Source organism: Rattus rattus, chromosome 16 (genome assembly GCF_011064425.1).
Source record: "Rattus rattus isolate New Zealand chromosome 16, Rrattus_CSIRO_v1, whole genome shotgun sequence".
Taxonomy (NCBI): Eukaryota; Metazoa; Chordata; class Mammalia; order Rodentia; family Muridae; genus Rattus; species Rattus rattus.
In genome coordinates, this window is record NC_046169.1 from 28902969 (window position 1) to 28919892 (window position 16924).

General features: G+C 55.1%; 2 protein-coding genes across 2 annotated transcripts in view; one reads left to right on the plus strand and one right to left on the minus strand.

Moving 5' to 3' along the window:
* The window catches only part of Ncor2 (nuclear receptor corepressor 2), a 108319-nt gene extending 106443 nt beyond the window's left edge, over positions 1-1876 (plus strand). Inside the window, exons 47-48 of the mRNA XM_032887252.1 lie at positions 108-287; positions 699-1876. Of these exons, the coding sequence (XP_032743143.1) occupies positions 108-287; positions 699-880 (362 nt within the window). The 3' untranslated portion in view covers positions 881-1876. The remainder of the gene's footprint in view (positions 1-107; positions 288-698) is intronic.
* A 5280-nt stretch (positions 1877-7156) lies between these two features.
* Rflna (refilin A) lies at positions 7157-16170 on the minus strand. The gene is made up of 3 exons (XM_032886744.1): positions 15882-16170; positions 9225-9334; positions 7157-8374 (listed from the first exon to the last, which is right to left on the minus strand). Exons 1-3 carry the CDS (start codon positions 16050-16052, stop codon positions 8041-8043), a joined length of 615 nt encoding a protein of 204 aa, XP_032742635.1. The 5' UTR covers positions 16053-16170; the 3' UTR covers positions 7157-8040.
* Positions 16171-16924: the final 754 nt, after the last annotated feature.

The following is a 16924-nucleotide window of genomic DNA, read 5'->3' on the forward strand; positions in this document are numbered from 1 at the left end:
TGGCTCCCCCAGGCAGAATTGGCCCCACTCCCCCTCCTCCGTGCTGGTGTGGGTGACCCACAGTCAACACCATCTAACTCAGCCCTTTCCCACTTTGTCCCCTGCAGGTGGTGGTGGGAAAGCCAAGGTTTCTGGCAGACCCAGCAGCCGAAAAGCCAAGTCGCCAGCGCCAGGCCTGGCACCCGGAGACCGACCACCTTCTGTCTCCTCAGTACACTCGGAGGGCGACTGCAATCGCCGAACACCACTCACAAACCGTGTGTGGGAGGACCGGCCCTCATCTGCAGGTGGGTATCAGCTAGGGGCAGAGATGTAGACATGGGGTTCCCTGGGCTACCCGGGGGAGGTGGTCCCTGGTCCCCACCTAGCAAGGAAGGGTGTAGGAAGCCACACATTCAGAGGGTCCCGTACATCTCCTCAGGCCTTCCAGTCAGGGCTGGTCACACAGGGGGACAGTGCCTGTCAGGCACGTAGGATTTTGACAGGAAAGCAGAAGGCAGAAGAAGAAAACGTTACCACAGCCGAGTCAAAGGTGGTTAGGGCTGTCTAGCTCAGAGGCAAAGGGAGAAGGCCGGTTTTGAGAAACTCAAATGGCCGCTGGCCTAAGAGGCCCAGGCTCGAGCTTCCTGTGTGGTAGACTGGGTCCTGAGGTGGCTACTGGCAGAGCCCTCTCCACCACTCTCCCATCTTTCCCACAGGGTCCACGCCATTCCCCTACAACCCTTTGATTATGAGGCTACAGGCAGGTGTCATGGCCTCCCCACCCCCACCTGGCCTCGCCGCAGGCAGCGGGCCCCTAGCTGGTCCCCACCATGCCTGGGATGAGGAGCCCAAGCCACTGCTGTGTTCACAGTACGAGACACTCTCGGACAGCGAGTGACCACAGATTGGGGGGGAGCGGTGCCAGGTCCCTGCACGAGGCAGAAGCAGCCCAGCATGGAGCAGACAGCTGCCGACTCCCCCGACTGAGGAAGGAGCCCCTGAGTCTGCCTGCGCGTCCATCCGTCCGTCCATCCACTCATCTGTCCATCCAGAGCTGGCATCCTGCCTGTCTAAAGCCTTAACTAAGACTCCCGCCCCGGGCTGGCCCTGCGCAGTGACCTTACACTCAGGGGATGTTTACCTGGTGCTCGAGAGGGGAGTGGACAGGAGGGAGGCCAGCGGGCCGGGAGAGGGGGTACAGTGATCGTGTGTCAGTTGCACGCGTGCATCTGGGGCAGCGGGGACCCAACACAGGATGACCAGGCACCTCCATGCCACTGCCTCGCCCCTTACCGCATTTGGAACCAAAGTCTAAGCTGAGCTCGCGGCCCTGCCCCTCCCTCTGCCCCCAGCCCACTCGCGCTCTGGACAGACAGACGTTCCCAGCTTATCCTGCCCCAGCGCTGTCATCGCAGTCCCCAAAGGCCACCCAGCCCACAAGACTGGGAGCCCATCAGACCAGGTGGGTGCACAAGGGGCCAGGCATGGCCTGGGGCACGGATGTTTGCAGGAACCGGACCGTTCATTCCCGGCCTGTCGCTATGGCGATGGCGGGGAAGGCAGGTGTAAATGGTGTTGGCTTACAGGGTATATTTTTGATACCTTCAATGAGTTAATTCAGTCGCTTCACACAAGGAAGGACTCACCCGTGTTACTGCCGCTGTGCATGGTCTCTGCTTCCTGTCCCAGAGGCATGTGCCGGCCAAGGCGGTGGCCCCACCATACGCAGGACTGGGGGGCAGGGGCTCTGGCACACAGCACTGTGCCCTCCCCCTCCCTTCCTTGGGCAGAATGGACTTGATGCGTATTCTGTGGCCGCTCTCTGCACGGCGGCATTCTGTCATTTACACATGTTGTTCCAATTAAAAAGCAAATTATACTCCAGTTACAAAGATTCTACTCTGCTTCTCACTGGGCAGCAGGCCACCACAAGAGTCAAGGGCAGTGTTCCTTAAGGTCGGCACTGAGCAGTGAGCATTGACCCCAGGGTACGGTGCCACCAGAGGGCAACCTGTATTCACGGCTGTGAGGAAGCCACCAGGTACCTGTATCGTCGAGAGCACGCTGGGTGTTCACCTATGGGGAACACATTGGCTATTCACACCTGGGGTCATTGTACAGGGGTGTTCACACTCGTGGGGAAGCCGGCAGGTGCTTGTCTGTGGTGACCGTGTGGGGGTGTTCACACCTGTGGAGAAGCTCCTGGGCATTCACACCCATAACAGGAGTACAGTCGTTTATGCTTGTGGTGAAGGGGGCAGGCCTTCTCCACAGTGACAATGTGTGGTATTTACATGGTGGAGATCACTGTCTCGTACTAGGCATCAGGGTCCTTGCCTGAGGCTTAGCCTCTAGGGTTATTGCTTGTGGGTGTTAATGTCCAGCAGTCACACCCACAGCAAGGGTCTCCTGGGTGACTCTTGCTTCTTGCTGTGCCCTGTACTTATCCTGCCTGTCGTGTTGTGTAGGTGGTAAGTATTCTCCGGCCTGACCAAGATGACCACACCGGCCTCTTTGGGTTTGAGCTAAGAAACTCAGAGCCTTGGTGCCTGTTTTAGTCAGGGTTCTCTAGAGCGAGCAGTGGTTCACAACCTTTCTGATTCTGTGACCCCTTTAATACAGTTCCTCATATTGTGGTGACCCCCCCCCGACCATTTTGCTACTGTTATGAATCGTAGTATAAACGTCTGATAAGCAGGACAGCTGGTGTGTGTGACCCCTGTTAAAAGGGTTGTTCGAGCTCTAAGGGGCTGCATCCCACAGGTTGAGAAAGAACCACTGCTCGGAGGGGTGTGTGTGTGTGTGTGAATTTATTAAGAATAAGCGTTTTAGGGGTTGGGGATTTGGCTCAGTGGTAGAGCGCTTGCCTAGGAAGCGCAGGGCCCTGGGTCCGGTCCCCAGCTCCAAAAAAAAGAAAAAAGAAAAAAAAAAAAAAAAAAAGAATAAGCGTTTTAGAAGTACTTGTTTTATTTTTATTTCACCCGTATTAATGTTAGGTCTGTGTGTATAGCTACACCACACGCGTGCCTACAGACACCAGACTGGACACAGATGACTCTGAGCCACCAGCGTGGGTGCTGGGAACTGAACCCTGGGTCGCCTGGAGAGCACCCGGGACTCTTTTTTTTGGTTCTTTTTTTTTTTTTTTTTTTTTTTTTTTGGAGCTGGGGATCGAACCCAGGGCCTTGCGCTTCCTAGTCAAGTGCTCTATCACTGAGCTAAATCCCCAACCCCGCACCCGGGACTCTTAACCACCAAAGCGTCACTGCAGCCCCTCAGTGAGCTTTAAATTAGTAACAGCAGCCAGGCCCCACCCACGACGCTGAGAACCTGAATGCCTCGGAGATTTCCCAGAGCAGCTTTCTTCTCACTGCAGGGCGACGGCCCTTAGTCACTGAGTGCACGAGGCAGAGCCTCACTGAGGTTTCCAGAGAGCCGCTAGTCCACCAGGAAAGTTTAGAAAGCCTAGTTGTACTGTCACCAGCCACAGAGTTGGCCACGGCATCAACAAGGCAGGGCCACTAAGCGACGGGCAAAGGGATCTCCCTCTGTAAACCTTTTTTTTTTCCTCTAAGATTTATTTATTTTTTAATGTATGCGAGTACACTGTCACTGTCTTCAGTGACACACCAGAAGAAGGCATCAGATCCCATTACAGATGGTTGTGAGCCACAATGTGGTTGCTGGGATTTGAACTCAGGACCTCTGGAAGAGCAGTCAGTGCTCTTAACCACTGAGCCATCTCTCCAGTCCCCTGGCAAACCCTTTTTATCTGGCTGATTCCTGAAGGTGCCGCCCCCAATCCAGGTGTGCCTTCCCACAAAGAAGCCATCAGGACAGATCTTCAGGTGCGGCTCCCTACTCACCTCGTTTGTGACAGGATGACATTTAAACCAACCATAACATCGCCTCTCGTAGCAGGGCCGAGAAGACGTTCAGTCTTCAAGCTGAGACACTTGATCTGCCTCAGCCTTGGGGCTTGAGCCTCTGCATCCATACATACCCTCTGCACATGTTGTGACAGCCCAGCCTGCTGTCCCTAACCTGGCTCTAGAGTCTGCAAGGGCATCAGAGACATCATTAACCCACTTCGGTGCTAGAGGCATGGGATATTTCCAGAGTTCAGCAGTGGCTGTTAGAAAGTTTCTGTTTCTCACTGTTTAATTACTACAAGGAAGGAGGCTCCCTTTCTTAGTGCTTCCCCACTGACCTGGGCTGAACCCACTTAACCCTGCTGCCACCACTACCAGCTGGTTTGGTGCCCTGAGAGGCCAGCCATTCAATGAGAAGGGTGTGAGGAGCCAACCATGTAGGCTCCCATGAGAATCTTCCTCTGACAGAGTCAAACACACTCTTCCTGCCAAGGGCTTGCCCTGCTCCTCAACTCCAAGCCTAGACAGACAGGGATGCTATGACAGTAGGTTGTCCCAAGTCTCCAGAATGAAACCCACCCTGGTTCTGCTGGCAGGTGAGTGGGGGTTACTGGGTCTGATAAGGGAAAGGGGATTCATAACTGGGAGAATGCCAGGGATCTGATGCAGCCATGGGCAGGGGAATGACTCTGAAGGGAGTTGGAAGGATAGGTTCCGGTGGATGTATGTATCGCTGTCCCTGGCACCACCTCCCAGCTGCCTGGGAGAGCTGAGCTGGAGTGTGGAGAGGCATTTGCATCCTCCAGGGACTGCCAAGTTGCCCTGAGTTTGTCCTGTCAGACATGAGCAAAAGGCCTGGAAGCCATCAGGCAGGTAGGCCTGTACCAAGCTGACCCAGCAGGGCTCAGCCTGCATCTAGACTGCAGTACAGAAGCCAGCAGCCAGGTGGTGGTATGGGCCTCACCCTGGACACAGCCAGCTCCTCCTGGACAGATTTGTCACACCAGTTCACGATGTGGTGGTGTCTCAGATTAGAACCGGTCTGAGCTGCCCCATTGTTTGCTCCGGCCCCATCTCTGCCTGTCAGACGGGAAATCATGTCTCCGTTGTCTGTTTCTGAGGCCCAGACCGTGACAGAGAAGTGAAGGAGGAGCTTATGGAGTGTTGTGTGCCATTGGAGGGTTTCTTCCGTCCCCTAGCTGTAACCAGCCTGTCCTCGCTCCACCTTTAAAATGGGGGCGCATATGACCTCTCCCCACCCTTATTTCCCAAGAAGACATCTGGACACTAGCAAAGTCCAGCTGGGGTCCACCCTTCTCTGAGAACACCCATGCTCTCTCTTCTGTGTCTCTCTTTTTTTTTTTTTTTTTTTTTTTTTGGAATCTTTTTTCCGGAGCTGGGGACCGAACCCAGGGCCTTGTGCTTCCTAGGCAAGCGCCCTACCACTGAGCTAAATCCCCAACCCCTCTGTGTCTCTTAATACAGAGAGCTCTAATCCTGCATCAAGCCAGATACAGCCTGATCCCTTCCCCAAAGGAGAGCTCTGCCCACCGGTCAGATACGCACTGGTCCCCTGGGCATGACTCAGAAACACAAGCCAGGGCAGTCAACGGGGGCTTCCTAGAAGTGTCAGCCTTCAAAAGACAGGATGTGGGGGACATAGCCTGCGCAAGAAAAGTGACTCAAGGCCTGATCACAGACACCTAAAAACCAGGGTGAGAACAGGAATTTGTAAGAAAGGCCATGGCTGGTTTTCTAAACGGTTTGGGCTCACAAAGAGGAAGAGGAGGGTGGAGAGAGGCATCCAAGCCTAGTGTAGGGCACTCTACAAGGTGGGGCAATGAGGCTCAAGGGCAAGGGTTGTGGTAAGAGGCCCTGAAGTGGCCAGTAGAGCTCGGAGGTGGCCCCACCAGCCTGCCCATCTATAGACCAGCTGTGGTGATGGCGGAGGCCTCACGGCTCTTTCCCTGCTGTGAACAAGGTAAGTTACAAGGTGTACAGGTTGCTAGGAGCCTGAGGAAAGAAAGCCATGCGTGGCCTGTGTGGAAAGACACAGGTCCCTCAGCCTTGGCAGCTAGTCCAGGGATCTGAAACAGTGCCAAGAGAGGCTAGCATGGCCAACGAAAGAACCTCGGTCAGTTGGTACGGATTCTCCAGGGAGCTGTGGGGATCCAGCTGTGGCTTCTATCAATCTCGGAGTCCCTAGCCCACACCCTTCCTGGGAACCCCACAACCCCTAACCCCTCTACATACACACACACACACATTCACACTCTTTGTCTCCTCTCTCTCTCACCCCCCCCCTTTTGGAGATGCTGTGATAGGGTGAATGAACAGGGCCAGGCTCCAGACCAAGGTTTTCTCCTGCCCAGGAAGACGGCAAGGTGTCCTGAGGGCCAGGGCACAAGTCTGGCTGGTGAGAATAGGATTCACCAAGTGTCCTGTAGGCATGAGGACTACAGAGTTTTCACACATTTTGCAGCATAAAGAAGCATCGCCCACAAGCTGGGCATGGTGGAGCGTACCTTTAATCCCAGCACTTGGTAGGCAGAGGTAGATGGCTCTCTGGATTCAAGGGCAGCCTGGTCTACGGAGCGAATTTCAGGACAGCCAGGACTACATAGTAAACCCTGTCTTCAAAGATAAAAAAGGGGGCCTACCAGCGGCACTGGGCACCTTCTGATTGTCAGCCTTACTACCCTGGAGGCAGAGGGCACTCTGGGGACACTACAGGGTCTTCTTGCCTGGTACTGGAGGGCCAGGTGAAAGGTCATTTAATACAAAGCACCCTAGGGCAGGGCAGCTGGGAATATGACCTTAAGGTGGGGAGCACCCAAGGGCTGGGACTGGATCCGCTCAGACCTAGCATCTCATTCTCCCGATCTCTTGGTCCCCTGGCTGAGCACAGGACAGGAGAACTGCTAAGGGGTATACTTGGGGGATTGTGCTTTATAAGCCCCTGCCTTTGTTCCTTCATTTTGGGGTTTCCCCAAGCTCCACACATTGTAGTTGACAGCCTGGGGACCCTATATTCTCAAACAGGTAAGAGCCCTCAGCATGGGAGACAGTTGTGGTTTATGACTATAAATTGGTGATAGGGTCCTTACCTAGCACACTTGAGGCTCTTGGGGTGAGAGACGGAGGCTGGCATAGAGAATCCATCTCTAGTTCCTCCCTGTCCCCCAAGAGCAGAGAAGAAAGGCTCCCTCAGATACTAATGTCAGGTGGGAAGAAAAGTGGGTACAAGCATATCCGGTTTCCCTCCCGACCCCGGAGGCATCTCAGAAACAGGGCATCCTGGCTGTGTGTGTACAGTTTATTACGATGACTCACTAATTTCTTAAGCTGTTCTTCAACCAGGGGGCACTTCAGGTAAGCTACTAGATTGACAGAAATCAGTCCATTTAGGTTCTCTTTGCCCCACAAAGTGTGTCCCTTCCCTCTGGGCCACCACAGAGGCAGTAGGCAGGTTTCCAGTTGAGGCGAAGGGATGTCTCCACCTCTAAGTGGACTCGGGGACTCATTTTAACCTGGGCACCAAGGGACAGCACCAGGTTGTGGGCAAGAGCCGAAAACTGGTATAGCTGTAGGATCCATCCTAGGCAAGAACGGGAAACCAAGAAAAAGCAGGCAGTTTCTCTTGGGGTTCTGAGCCCTGCCGTAGGCTCGTCCAGAGTCAGCCATAGGCAGTTATTGGCGATGTCCCGTCATTAGCTTTGAAGCCTCCCTGGGCACCTGCCCGAAAGCTTTGAGGCTCAAGAGTTCTAAGCTAGTCTGGAATGTGTCTTGTGGGGACACGTGCCCTGCACAGCAGACAACGGATGTGTTCTGGGTAGCCCCATCTCCGTTCAAGGTAAGCTAGTTCAGCCTCCATACCTGCGGTTCTCAACCGGGGAGAGCACTTCGGAGTGGCCTATTTTGAAACAAGCCTCTCCAAGAATGACGCTGGGAACCAGACCATGGCTGAGTGCCCTGTGTCCTGTGGTACATAGGGCTGTCTTTGCCTCGAGGGCACACCAGGACATGCTGGGCCCTGCCCCTAAGGCCATCAAGTCTGTAAAGACTAATGAAAGATTCATTCACAGAATCCTCTAGGCTCGGGCACAGCCAGCCTAACCTGTGGGGTCGCCTGACCCTCTTTCCTGACTCCCTCCCACACTCGGCTCCTCCTCTGCCACTGGGCGCCTCAGAGTACATCGGGGCAGCCAGAACTGGGTGCGGGATCCCCGCACCGTCGCAGCTGCAGGCTGGAGGAGTACCAGTGTCGCGGCTGGCCGAGGCTACAGTGCAGCGTGGTGCGGAAGGAGCTGCGGGCCAGTTTGGGGAAGATGATGGCAGTGCTTCCGAAGCGCAGGGCCCGAGGGCGAGGCTCCAGGGTCAGCTGACTGCGGTAGCTCCTCCAAGTACAGTTGGGCGCCGCCACTATGGTCTCGCTGTAGGCTGTGACCGTGGGCACCGGAGCGTAGAAGATCTTGTCGCGGAAGTATCTCTCTGAGGCGTAGGTGACCTCGGAGTTGCAGCTGGGGAGGACAGTAACGAAGGGGGTGAGTTGCCCGCCGCCCTCAGTGGCTAGCCTTACACAGAACCCCCCCCTTGACCTTGACTGAAGGGGTCAAAGGTGATGGGTCAGAATCCCAGCTGGGAGACTAAAGAGTGACAAGCAACCTGGACAGCTGGACCCTAAAGTAGGGGAAAAATATATAAAAGAATTGGGGGTGGGGGATTTGGCTCAGTGGTAGAGCGCTTGCCTAGGAAGCGAAAGGTCCTGGGTTCGGTCCCCAGCCCCAAAAAAAAAAAAAAAAAAACAAAAAAAAAAACAAAAAAAAAAAAAGAATTGGGACGGGGGTTGGGGATTTAGCTCAGTGGTAGAGCGCTTGCTAGGCCCTGGGTTCAGTCCTCAGCTCCGGGGAGAAAAAAAAAAAGAATTGGGACAATAGTTTTATTAGGGTGGTGGCTTTGTGGCAGTGGATTGTGACCATAGAGGAATATGTGTGGCATTGGAGCGTATCAGTATTCAGGGGCCAGCAATGTCAAAGGCCGTGTGAGAGAGCAAAGTAAGTACTCCCAATAGTCTGACCATCAGAAAACCTACTAAAAGTCCCCACGACCCCTCCTGGTAGGTGATCCCCCTTCAGAGGGACCAATCAGTGACATAAGTGCTGCTTGCATGGTTTCTGGTTTGATACCAAGCAGTGGGTACCCTCCAGAGGACCAGCACCAGGGAGGGGTGAGAGTTGTTGAGGGCCAACCTGGCTGTCTGCACACGGCCCCGCCTCCCGCTAGCTAGGTGGGCCCCGTCCCACACCCTGCACCCAGCTCTGCAGGATGCTCCCAGCTAAGCCCCTCCCACCTTGCTCAAGGCCTCCTTACCGGATTTCGTGTGCGGGTTCTGGGTCCACCTCGATGCTCTCCCCGAAGAACACAGGCAGCAGCCGGGACCTCATCTCCAGGGCTGGGGGATTTGGGAAGAGGGAAGTGGCCTAGGAGGAGAAATGACAGAGGGCAGGGGACCTCAATTTGTCTGCTACCCACAGTTCTGAGAATGGGGGGAGGGACAGGCAGGCATACCCATAGGCCTGTGCATGACCCCAGGAGGGAGGGGCATGGCTGTCTTTACACACCAGCACCCTAAGTGAGATTAATGTATAGTGCCTGAGTCAGGGGGAGGCACCTGTCTCCCATGGGACCCCCTGCAGCCTCAGGAGCGAGAGACATCATCAGCACTGGTCCATGCCACCAAGCTCCCAGATGAGGTGCTTATGGAAATAATACTAGAGAGACTGTTTGCAGCTTGGTGTTCCCCCAAATGCACAAGGTAAGTCTGCTGATTTGCTACTGTACCTGGGTATAGCACTAGGTCCCATGTGGCCTTGGAGGAGAAAAGGTGTGAACACGGACTAAAGCTTTAGATGTAGGCATTTGGATGCATATCCCCAGGCCGCTGGCCCTCTGGTTCATCCGGAATTGGGGGGAAAGGCTCACAGGCATTAGAATGTTTGCCTACCATGCATGAGGCCTCTACTCCCAGAACCCCATAAACAAAGGGGGGTGGGGTTTGCAATCCCAGCAGGTACAATCAGGAGGATCAGAATTCAAGAGCTTCTTCAGCTGTATAGAGAGTTCATGGCTATCCTTGGCTACATGAGAATCTTAAGACAGACCGACAGGTAAAAAAGGGAACCCAACACTCTTGAGGCTGCTTCCTGGGCCTTGACCAACCTGCGGTAGCCCCATTCCAGCCAGAAGTCCCATAGGACTCTGCCAGTCAGACAAAGAGCAGTTCAAGTGGAAGGAGCCAGCTCTTCAAAGGGCTCTGCTGGAAAAACAGTTCAGCCGCCCACAGAGAGGCTGCAGGCCCCGAGAGATAGGACAGAGCCCAGGTATCCACTGGACTAAGGCCCAGGGCAGGGTGACTGACTGGACATAGATCCCAAGGGAAGTGGGTGGCAGCCACTAGCTACCCTCTATGGATGATTTCTGCAGTCAAAACCCTGGCTAAGGGTTATTTTGAGAAAGCCTCACCCTACAGCCTGCAGAGCCCACAGGAAAAGCTCAACTGCAGTGGGTAAGAAACAGTGCCCCCACCCAGAGGTTGGGATACAGTTCCATAGTGACTATGGGGGGGGGTTTTGACTATCACCCAGGAGACACGAAGCACAGACACATAGCCCAGGCTCTGACTACAATGGAGTCTTCACATCACAACATCTGCCTTGCTGGGCCTCCCTAGGGCACTGGAGATCCCAGACGGGTGGCCACTCAGGGTTCAGGAGCCCTGTTTTCATCTAAGGAGATTCTCTGCGGGGCGTGGCAGGATGGTTCAGTGGTTAAGAACACTTACTGCTTTGCTGAGGACCCAGGTTCAGTCCCCAGCATCCCCGTGGTGGCTTGCACACACCCGACTCAGGTTGCAGGGGACTGATGCCCCCTGCTGGTCCCTGTGGGTACCAGACTGTGTACCCACATACACATAAGCTGAACCCTGAGACCTCCAGTTGCAACGTGACCTGAAGTGTGCCAACTGCAATGGGACCCACAGTGGGGCTGAGGGGTTGGATGGCCAGTTCCCAGGGGATTTCATTGTCCCCTTGCAGCTCTGGGACATCAGGGTAGAGAAGAAATGTCTGAGGGCACCTACCAATCATAATGGACCCCCCTCCCAAGCTGGCCCTGCCCTGACCCCAGCCTTGCCTTTTCCTGAGTGCAGAAAGTCGTGGGCAGCCAGGGCAGTGACTAACTGCTGGTCAGATAGGGGTGAGGTGGGGACCAGGGCAAAGGGCCGAGGTTCTGAACATAATGAGCCACTGACTGCCCATCCCGGTGATGGTAAATACTGCTGGCTGGCTAGAGATATGGTGACACAGGGCTTGGCACCCTGGGAAAACCCAAAGCCACAGGGAGCGATAACGCAGTATGGCCAAGAGCGAGGTACCACACAGAGACGGCCCCACCTGGTGGTGGTCTAGCCTAGCTGAACCAAGACACAGAGCGGGTACAGCCATGGGACCAAAATAGTGCCATAACCCATGGAAATCCTTAATTCAGTAAGCCCTATCTGTGAAGGAGGGGAACGGCCCCACGGGCTGCTGCTGGAGGGACTCTTGCCCCCCCACCTCCATCAATGCTCAATGCTACATGGAGATTTTGCAAGGGGTCAAAGACACCCTTGGCAGCTTCTGGTTTGTTTTAAATGGAGTCTCTCACTCTAGACCAGGCTGGCCTGGAACTCCCAGCAGTCTTCCTGTCTCGCCTTCCCAAGGGCTGGAATTAGGCCCTGACTGTCCTTAGCTGCATGTCGAATATGTTTGCGACCAGGAATTCCTGCGATAGACTTGGGCTAAGTCTAACCTGGGTCCAGGAGGAAGTGAAGCAAGGGGGGGCCACAACACAAATCCCTGTCCTTCCTGCGGGAGGCAGGGGCTGTTACTGGCGGTGGCGGAGACCTAGGAAAGGACCATAGAAAGGCACAGAGGGAGAGGCCACCACGATGGGTTCCCACACACAGCAAGCTAGAAAGACTAGTGGTACTGATATCCCAAACCCCCTGCTGTGACCGGAACAGTCATGTGGTCTCCACAGGTATGAGGTCGCACTGACTGACTAGTGTCCTTAGGAACAGAGACATTAAGAACAGAGTTGGGGGTTGGGGATTTAGCTCAGTGGTAGAGCACTTGCCTAGGAAGCGCAAGGCCCGGGGTTCGGTCCCCAGCTCCGGAAAAAAAAAAAAAAAAAAAAAAAAAAAACAAACAAACAACAGAGTTGGATGAAAGTGACAGAAGATATTGCCACAGCATCTCAGCACGCCACAGCCAAGGGCTCCCACCAAGAACCACACCTTGCCACAAGACAGTCCAGATTTGTCATCGGACATGAGGATTACCACCAGAAGCCAGGGGATGGTCTTTGCCAGTCATGGAAGGATCCCTACTCGGGCCTCGATTCTGGTGGTATGGCCTCCAGACCCATGAGAGGGGTGGCCTCTGTTCCAAGCCACACTGTTTGTGACACCTTCGAGGCAGCCATCCCAACTGGGGTCCTTTCCCCAGAAGGTGGCTGCTTGTGGGGTCCCTAGACACCTGTCAGGGTGTGGCCTGTCTGCTCTTCACAATGAAGCTCCAGCAGGTGCCCTAACCACGGGGCCCGGACCATGGAGACCCCGCTGGAAGGAGGCCCTGACAGATCTGCCAGCCTCCCGACTCCCTCTGCAAACAGGCTTCTCTACCCACCCCACATACTGGCTCCCTTCCACAGGTCTACTGAGCCTTGTCCTCTGCCTATCCACTGTCTGTCCATCCATCTATCCACTGTCCGTCCATCCTTCCTGACTCCAGGCACCACCCCTCATAGAAAGTTACCTGGCAACAGCCTGGAACGCCTGACTTACTATAAAGGGGCTGTCTCTGTGTGTCTCTCTGTATGTGTGTCTTTCCCTGTCTCCCTTCTCAACTCTTACTCTCTGCCACTTCTCTCCCTCTCCCCGTGCGTGTGTACGTGTGTGTGTGTGTGTCTTTCCCTGTCTCTACTCCCTTCTCAAGTCCCCTTCCTTAAATAAACTATTTTACACTATTCCTGTCCTGTGGCTGGTACCTCAGGGGGAAGGGATGCTTCAGCATGGGCCCACAGAGGCACCCCTCCCACCTCACCGTACTTCTGCATTTAACATCTCCTTGGCTCCCTTTTTTATTAAACACAGCGGAAAGCCCCCAAAGAAATCATACCCACCATGCCCTTCCCTCTCTGCTCAGTCTAGGGCCCAGGTCCGCACCCACCTGAGGGGAGGAAGCAGCCCCTCCTGATAGTCCAGGGTCATCAGAAGCACAGTCTATCCTGTCCTGAAGCAAGGTTTTCTTACGAATTAGGAGAACCTGGGGAGGGAGAGTCTAACCCACTCTGCTTCTTGTCACCTCCTGTCACTCAACAGTGAGCCCCGCCTCCACACACACACAGGAGGTTGTGGTCTAAGTAAATACCCAGAGAGCTGCCCCAGGTCAGATCCCGAAAGCCACCTGTAGTCCTCTGTGGGCCATAAAACTAGAAGAGGAGGGGTGCCTGGGGGCGGGGGCGATGCCCAAACTGCTTGTCAAGTGTTAGGAGCCCGTTTCTGACACAGACCTATTCTCAGCCAGCGGGACCTGGCTCCCTGCCAAGTCTGCCCCACACACCATGGCTCTGTGATGAATTATGGGGGTGTGGGGGCCACCTGATGTTTATCATCTGGCACAGAAGTCCAGCTCGGGAGCCCAGAGTAGCAGCCAGGGTCAGCCTGCTTTCGTCTCAGTCCTGCCTGGATGGCTGAGCATTCTTGGGGTGAAGGTAGCAGGCAAGCAGCCCCCGTTCCAGCCAATACATCTTGCTCTCCTGGGGCCATGTGGGAGGGCAAACCTCGCGCGCGCGCACACACACACACAGGGCCCCTTTGCCCTCCACACAAGCACTTTCCACAGTTACATCTCTGAAAGAGGCTTCTAATTTGGGGGGGGGGTGTCCTGGGAGCTCGTGGTACTGTTTTTATAAAAAAATAAAAGACACAAGTCTACGTCTAAAAATAAAACACCAAAACCAAATTAGTTTCCAGCCTTGGCTTAGCCTAGCAGAGCCTCCTCTCATCTAGGTTCTGCCACAGGACATTGGCATGTTCCATCCTCTTATACTGAGACACGGTTAGCCCTGTCCACAACAAATCCACTCTCTGGTTTTCTGAGGTGTCGTTCCCTGACTGTCCACCTATGTACAGGGTGGCCATTCACTCCTGGCTCCGTGTCACACAGCAAAGGTGACTGTAGCTCCCCACTAGTATGACAGTGCTAAGGGAGGACACCAGGGGACACCTGACCACCTTCCTATAGCTTCTTCCAGTTGAAACTGGCTTCCCCCAGATGTGGGCAGCCTTCTTTTAGCTCACACAATAGACAAACCAATTGATTGGCAATTGTCACCCTGCCTACCCCTGGACCTCAGAGTTAGGGCCTCAGCGGGGAACAGGATGTGTGACTTTAGACCTTAGAGTAAGGAAGGAATGAAACTCAAGAAGGTGGGGACCCTGGAGAGTGGGTAGTAACTGGTAGATGGGCAGGTGGGCAGGGCCCCAATCCTGGGGCGGGGTTGCCATGGCTACCGCCTCCTCTCTTGATGACAAGCAGCACCTGGACCTTATGGCTATGCATTTAATTTTTCTGCTTAAATAATCAAAAGGCCGTTGACTCGCTACACAGTGAAAACCAGGGGCAGATTTGAATGTACACGGGAGCCAGGGTTCCCTGGTTCTATTCTACTGGGCAGCTTTTGGGCAACTTTCTAACCATCCCTGTGCCTCAACTTCCTCCAGAGCGTGGGGAGCGAAGCCTAGCAAACATTCACAGACTTAAACACAGAGGTCGGGAGACCCGTCCCTGGCATGAGACAAATGCCATCTACCATCTACCAGGTGTCGTTCAGTATGGCCCCAGGCTCCCCTGCCCAGACAAAGTCACAGACCACGGCAGTATACCTCCACGGCTGGCACCTACTTAGCCCGGAAACGAGTGAACCCAGCTTGCTCTTCTCATACCCACCTCGGGCTGGCCCAGAAGGCATGGGAAGTATCTAGAATGCCCTGCAGAAGGAGGCTTCTGGGTCACACGGAACTGGAGCGACCTCTTCCTGGCCCCCCCTCCCAAATATTCCCTGGAATTTCTTCCCACCACCACTCCCGTACCAGGAGATCCTCTACTGTAGGAGTGATGGCCTATTAAGGCTACAAGTCCCCCCCACCCCCACCCCAGAACAGCATTGCACGCTTATATTAACTTCTAAAGTCCTGGATTGCTCCACCCACCCTCCCAAAATCAACACAGAAGTTCAATTCAAGGCAGGCTCCAAACTTCCTGCAATGCTTGAGCCACCTGAGGAGATTTAAAGAAAAGTTCTGACAACCAAATTGTGCCCTGAATCGGGTCAATGCCCGGAGGACAACGCGGGCTGGACGTTGCTTAGAGCCTCGAAGGCTTACAGCGGGCGCCCTGCACACCTTGGCAGGAGAGTCCTTAACAAGCCCGGCGGAAGCCATCAAGCCACAGAGTTGGGGACGTGCCACAGGGCTCATGTATAACCTCTGCTCTGTTCAGCCAGTCCTTGCTTTAGAATGCTCTCTCTGCCCCATCACCAGAGCAAAGCGTGTCCAACCCCTAGAGTCCCAGCTCCGGGGACAGCTCCACTTCTACACCCACAAGACGAAGCCCATGGAGGCTTTCAACCGGAGCTGTGTTTTCAAAAATGTCTTCATTTAGCAGCCCTGGGAAGTCAACAAGGTAGGAGGCGGCAGCTGCGACGGGACCCACGGACAGAGAGCCACAGCAGGCCACCCCCTTATAAGTCAGTAGACTTTGGGGCATCAGAATACTACTCTGTATTCCTGCCTGCCAGCACCCACCCCGAAACTCCAGCCTGTGGGTCCTGGTGAGCCCAGTGCAACTCCCCGTCTGCCTCAGAAGGCATGAGAACACGATGGCTTCTGCACGGCCCTCCCACTGCCAGATCCCCAGGTCTTACCGCTGGAACTTCAGTGGTGGCACGGGTGTCCAAGGTGCCCGGCGACAGGGCATAGAAGGGAGGGCTAGGACTGGGACTGGGGGGCAGTCCTGAGTCGGGACTGTCCAGCAAGCCGTCGCGGCTCTGCTCCCGCGTGTCCCCCATGGCCTGCAGATGCAGGTGACCCACCATGACTGGCGGGCGCTGGGCGCGGGCCCCAGCAGCTCGTGTCCCCGCCACCACTGGGCCAGAGGAGAGACAAGGAGGCTCCGGCCTGCGGCTCCAGCTGAGACCCGCTCCCGAAGCAAACGCCTCCAGCCGCCAGCTGAGCCTCCTTTCCCAGGCGCCGCCCCCTCCCCGCCCTCCTCCGCCCGTGCCTCTCGCTCCCGCCCCCGGCCACCCACTGGACCAGGGCAGGGTGAGCACTGCAAAGGCTCCAGCCTGCAGAAGCCACTGCCCCCCACCCCCGGTGGTGCTGACTTGGGTCCGCAGCCACCTCAACAAGGACTCTCAGCCATCGGCCGGGCCAGTGCAGGTTGCAGCGACCCTCACCTGGCCTGCAAGAAAAGCACCTTCAGCGACCTGGGGGGATGGGGTGGGGGAGGGGGTATTTACAGTGAGGGACCAAATGACCTAAGAACCCGGGGTCAAGATCTGCCCTAGGGGTCATCAGGATGCTCCCCTCCTTTTGCTCCAGGGAATTTGTCTGAACAGGGAAGCCTGGGGCCACTTGAGCGTGGGGAATGAAGGATACCTGATGTGTAGCTGGCATTCTCTCCTCCCACCTCTGTGTGTTTAATCCTCCCAGTCCGCCCAAAAGTGGGGAGGGGAGGAGAGCGGAGCAGGGGCACTTCCAGTAGCCCCCAACACCTACTGTTGTAGGGGATGCCCCTCGTGGTAACTTCCAATCGTAAAATATTTTTTGTCGCTACTTCATAAGCATAATTTTGCTACTTTTATGAGCCATAATAAATACCCGTGTTTTCCGATGATCTTAGGCAACCCGTGTGTGTGTGTGTGTGTGTGTGTGTGTGTGTGTGTGTGTGTGTGTTGGGGGAGAAGGT

Coding starts and splice junctions, on each gene's coding strand:
- Rflna (XM_032886744.1), bottom strand. CDS start 16,052: ATGGTGGGTCACCTGCATCTGCAGGCCATGGGGGACACGCGGGAGCAG. Junction 9,335..15,881: donor CCACCACTGAAGTTCCAGCG/GTAAGACCTGGG, acceptor TTCTCCTCCTAG/GCCACTTCCCTCTTCCCAAA. Junction 8,375..9,224: donor GAACCCGCACACGAAATCCG/GTAAGGAGGCCT, acceptor TGTCCTCCCCAG/CTGCAACTCCGAGGTCACCT.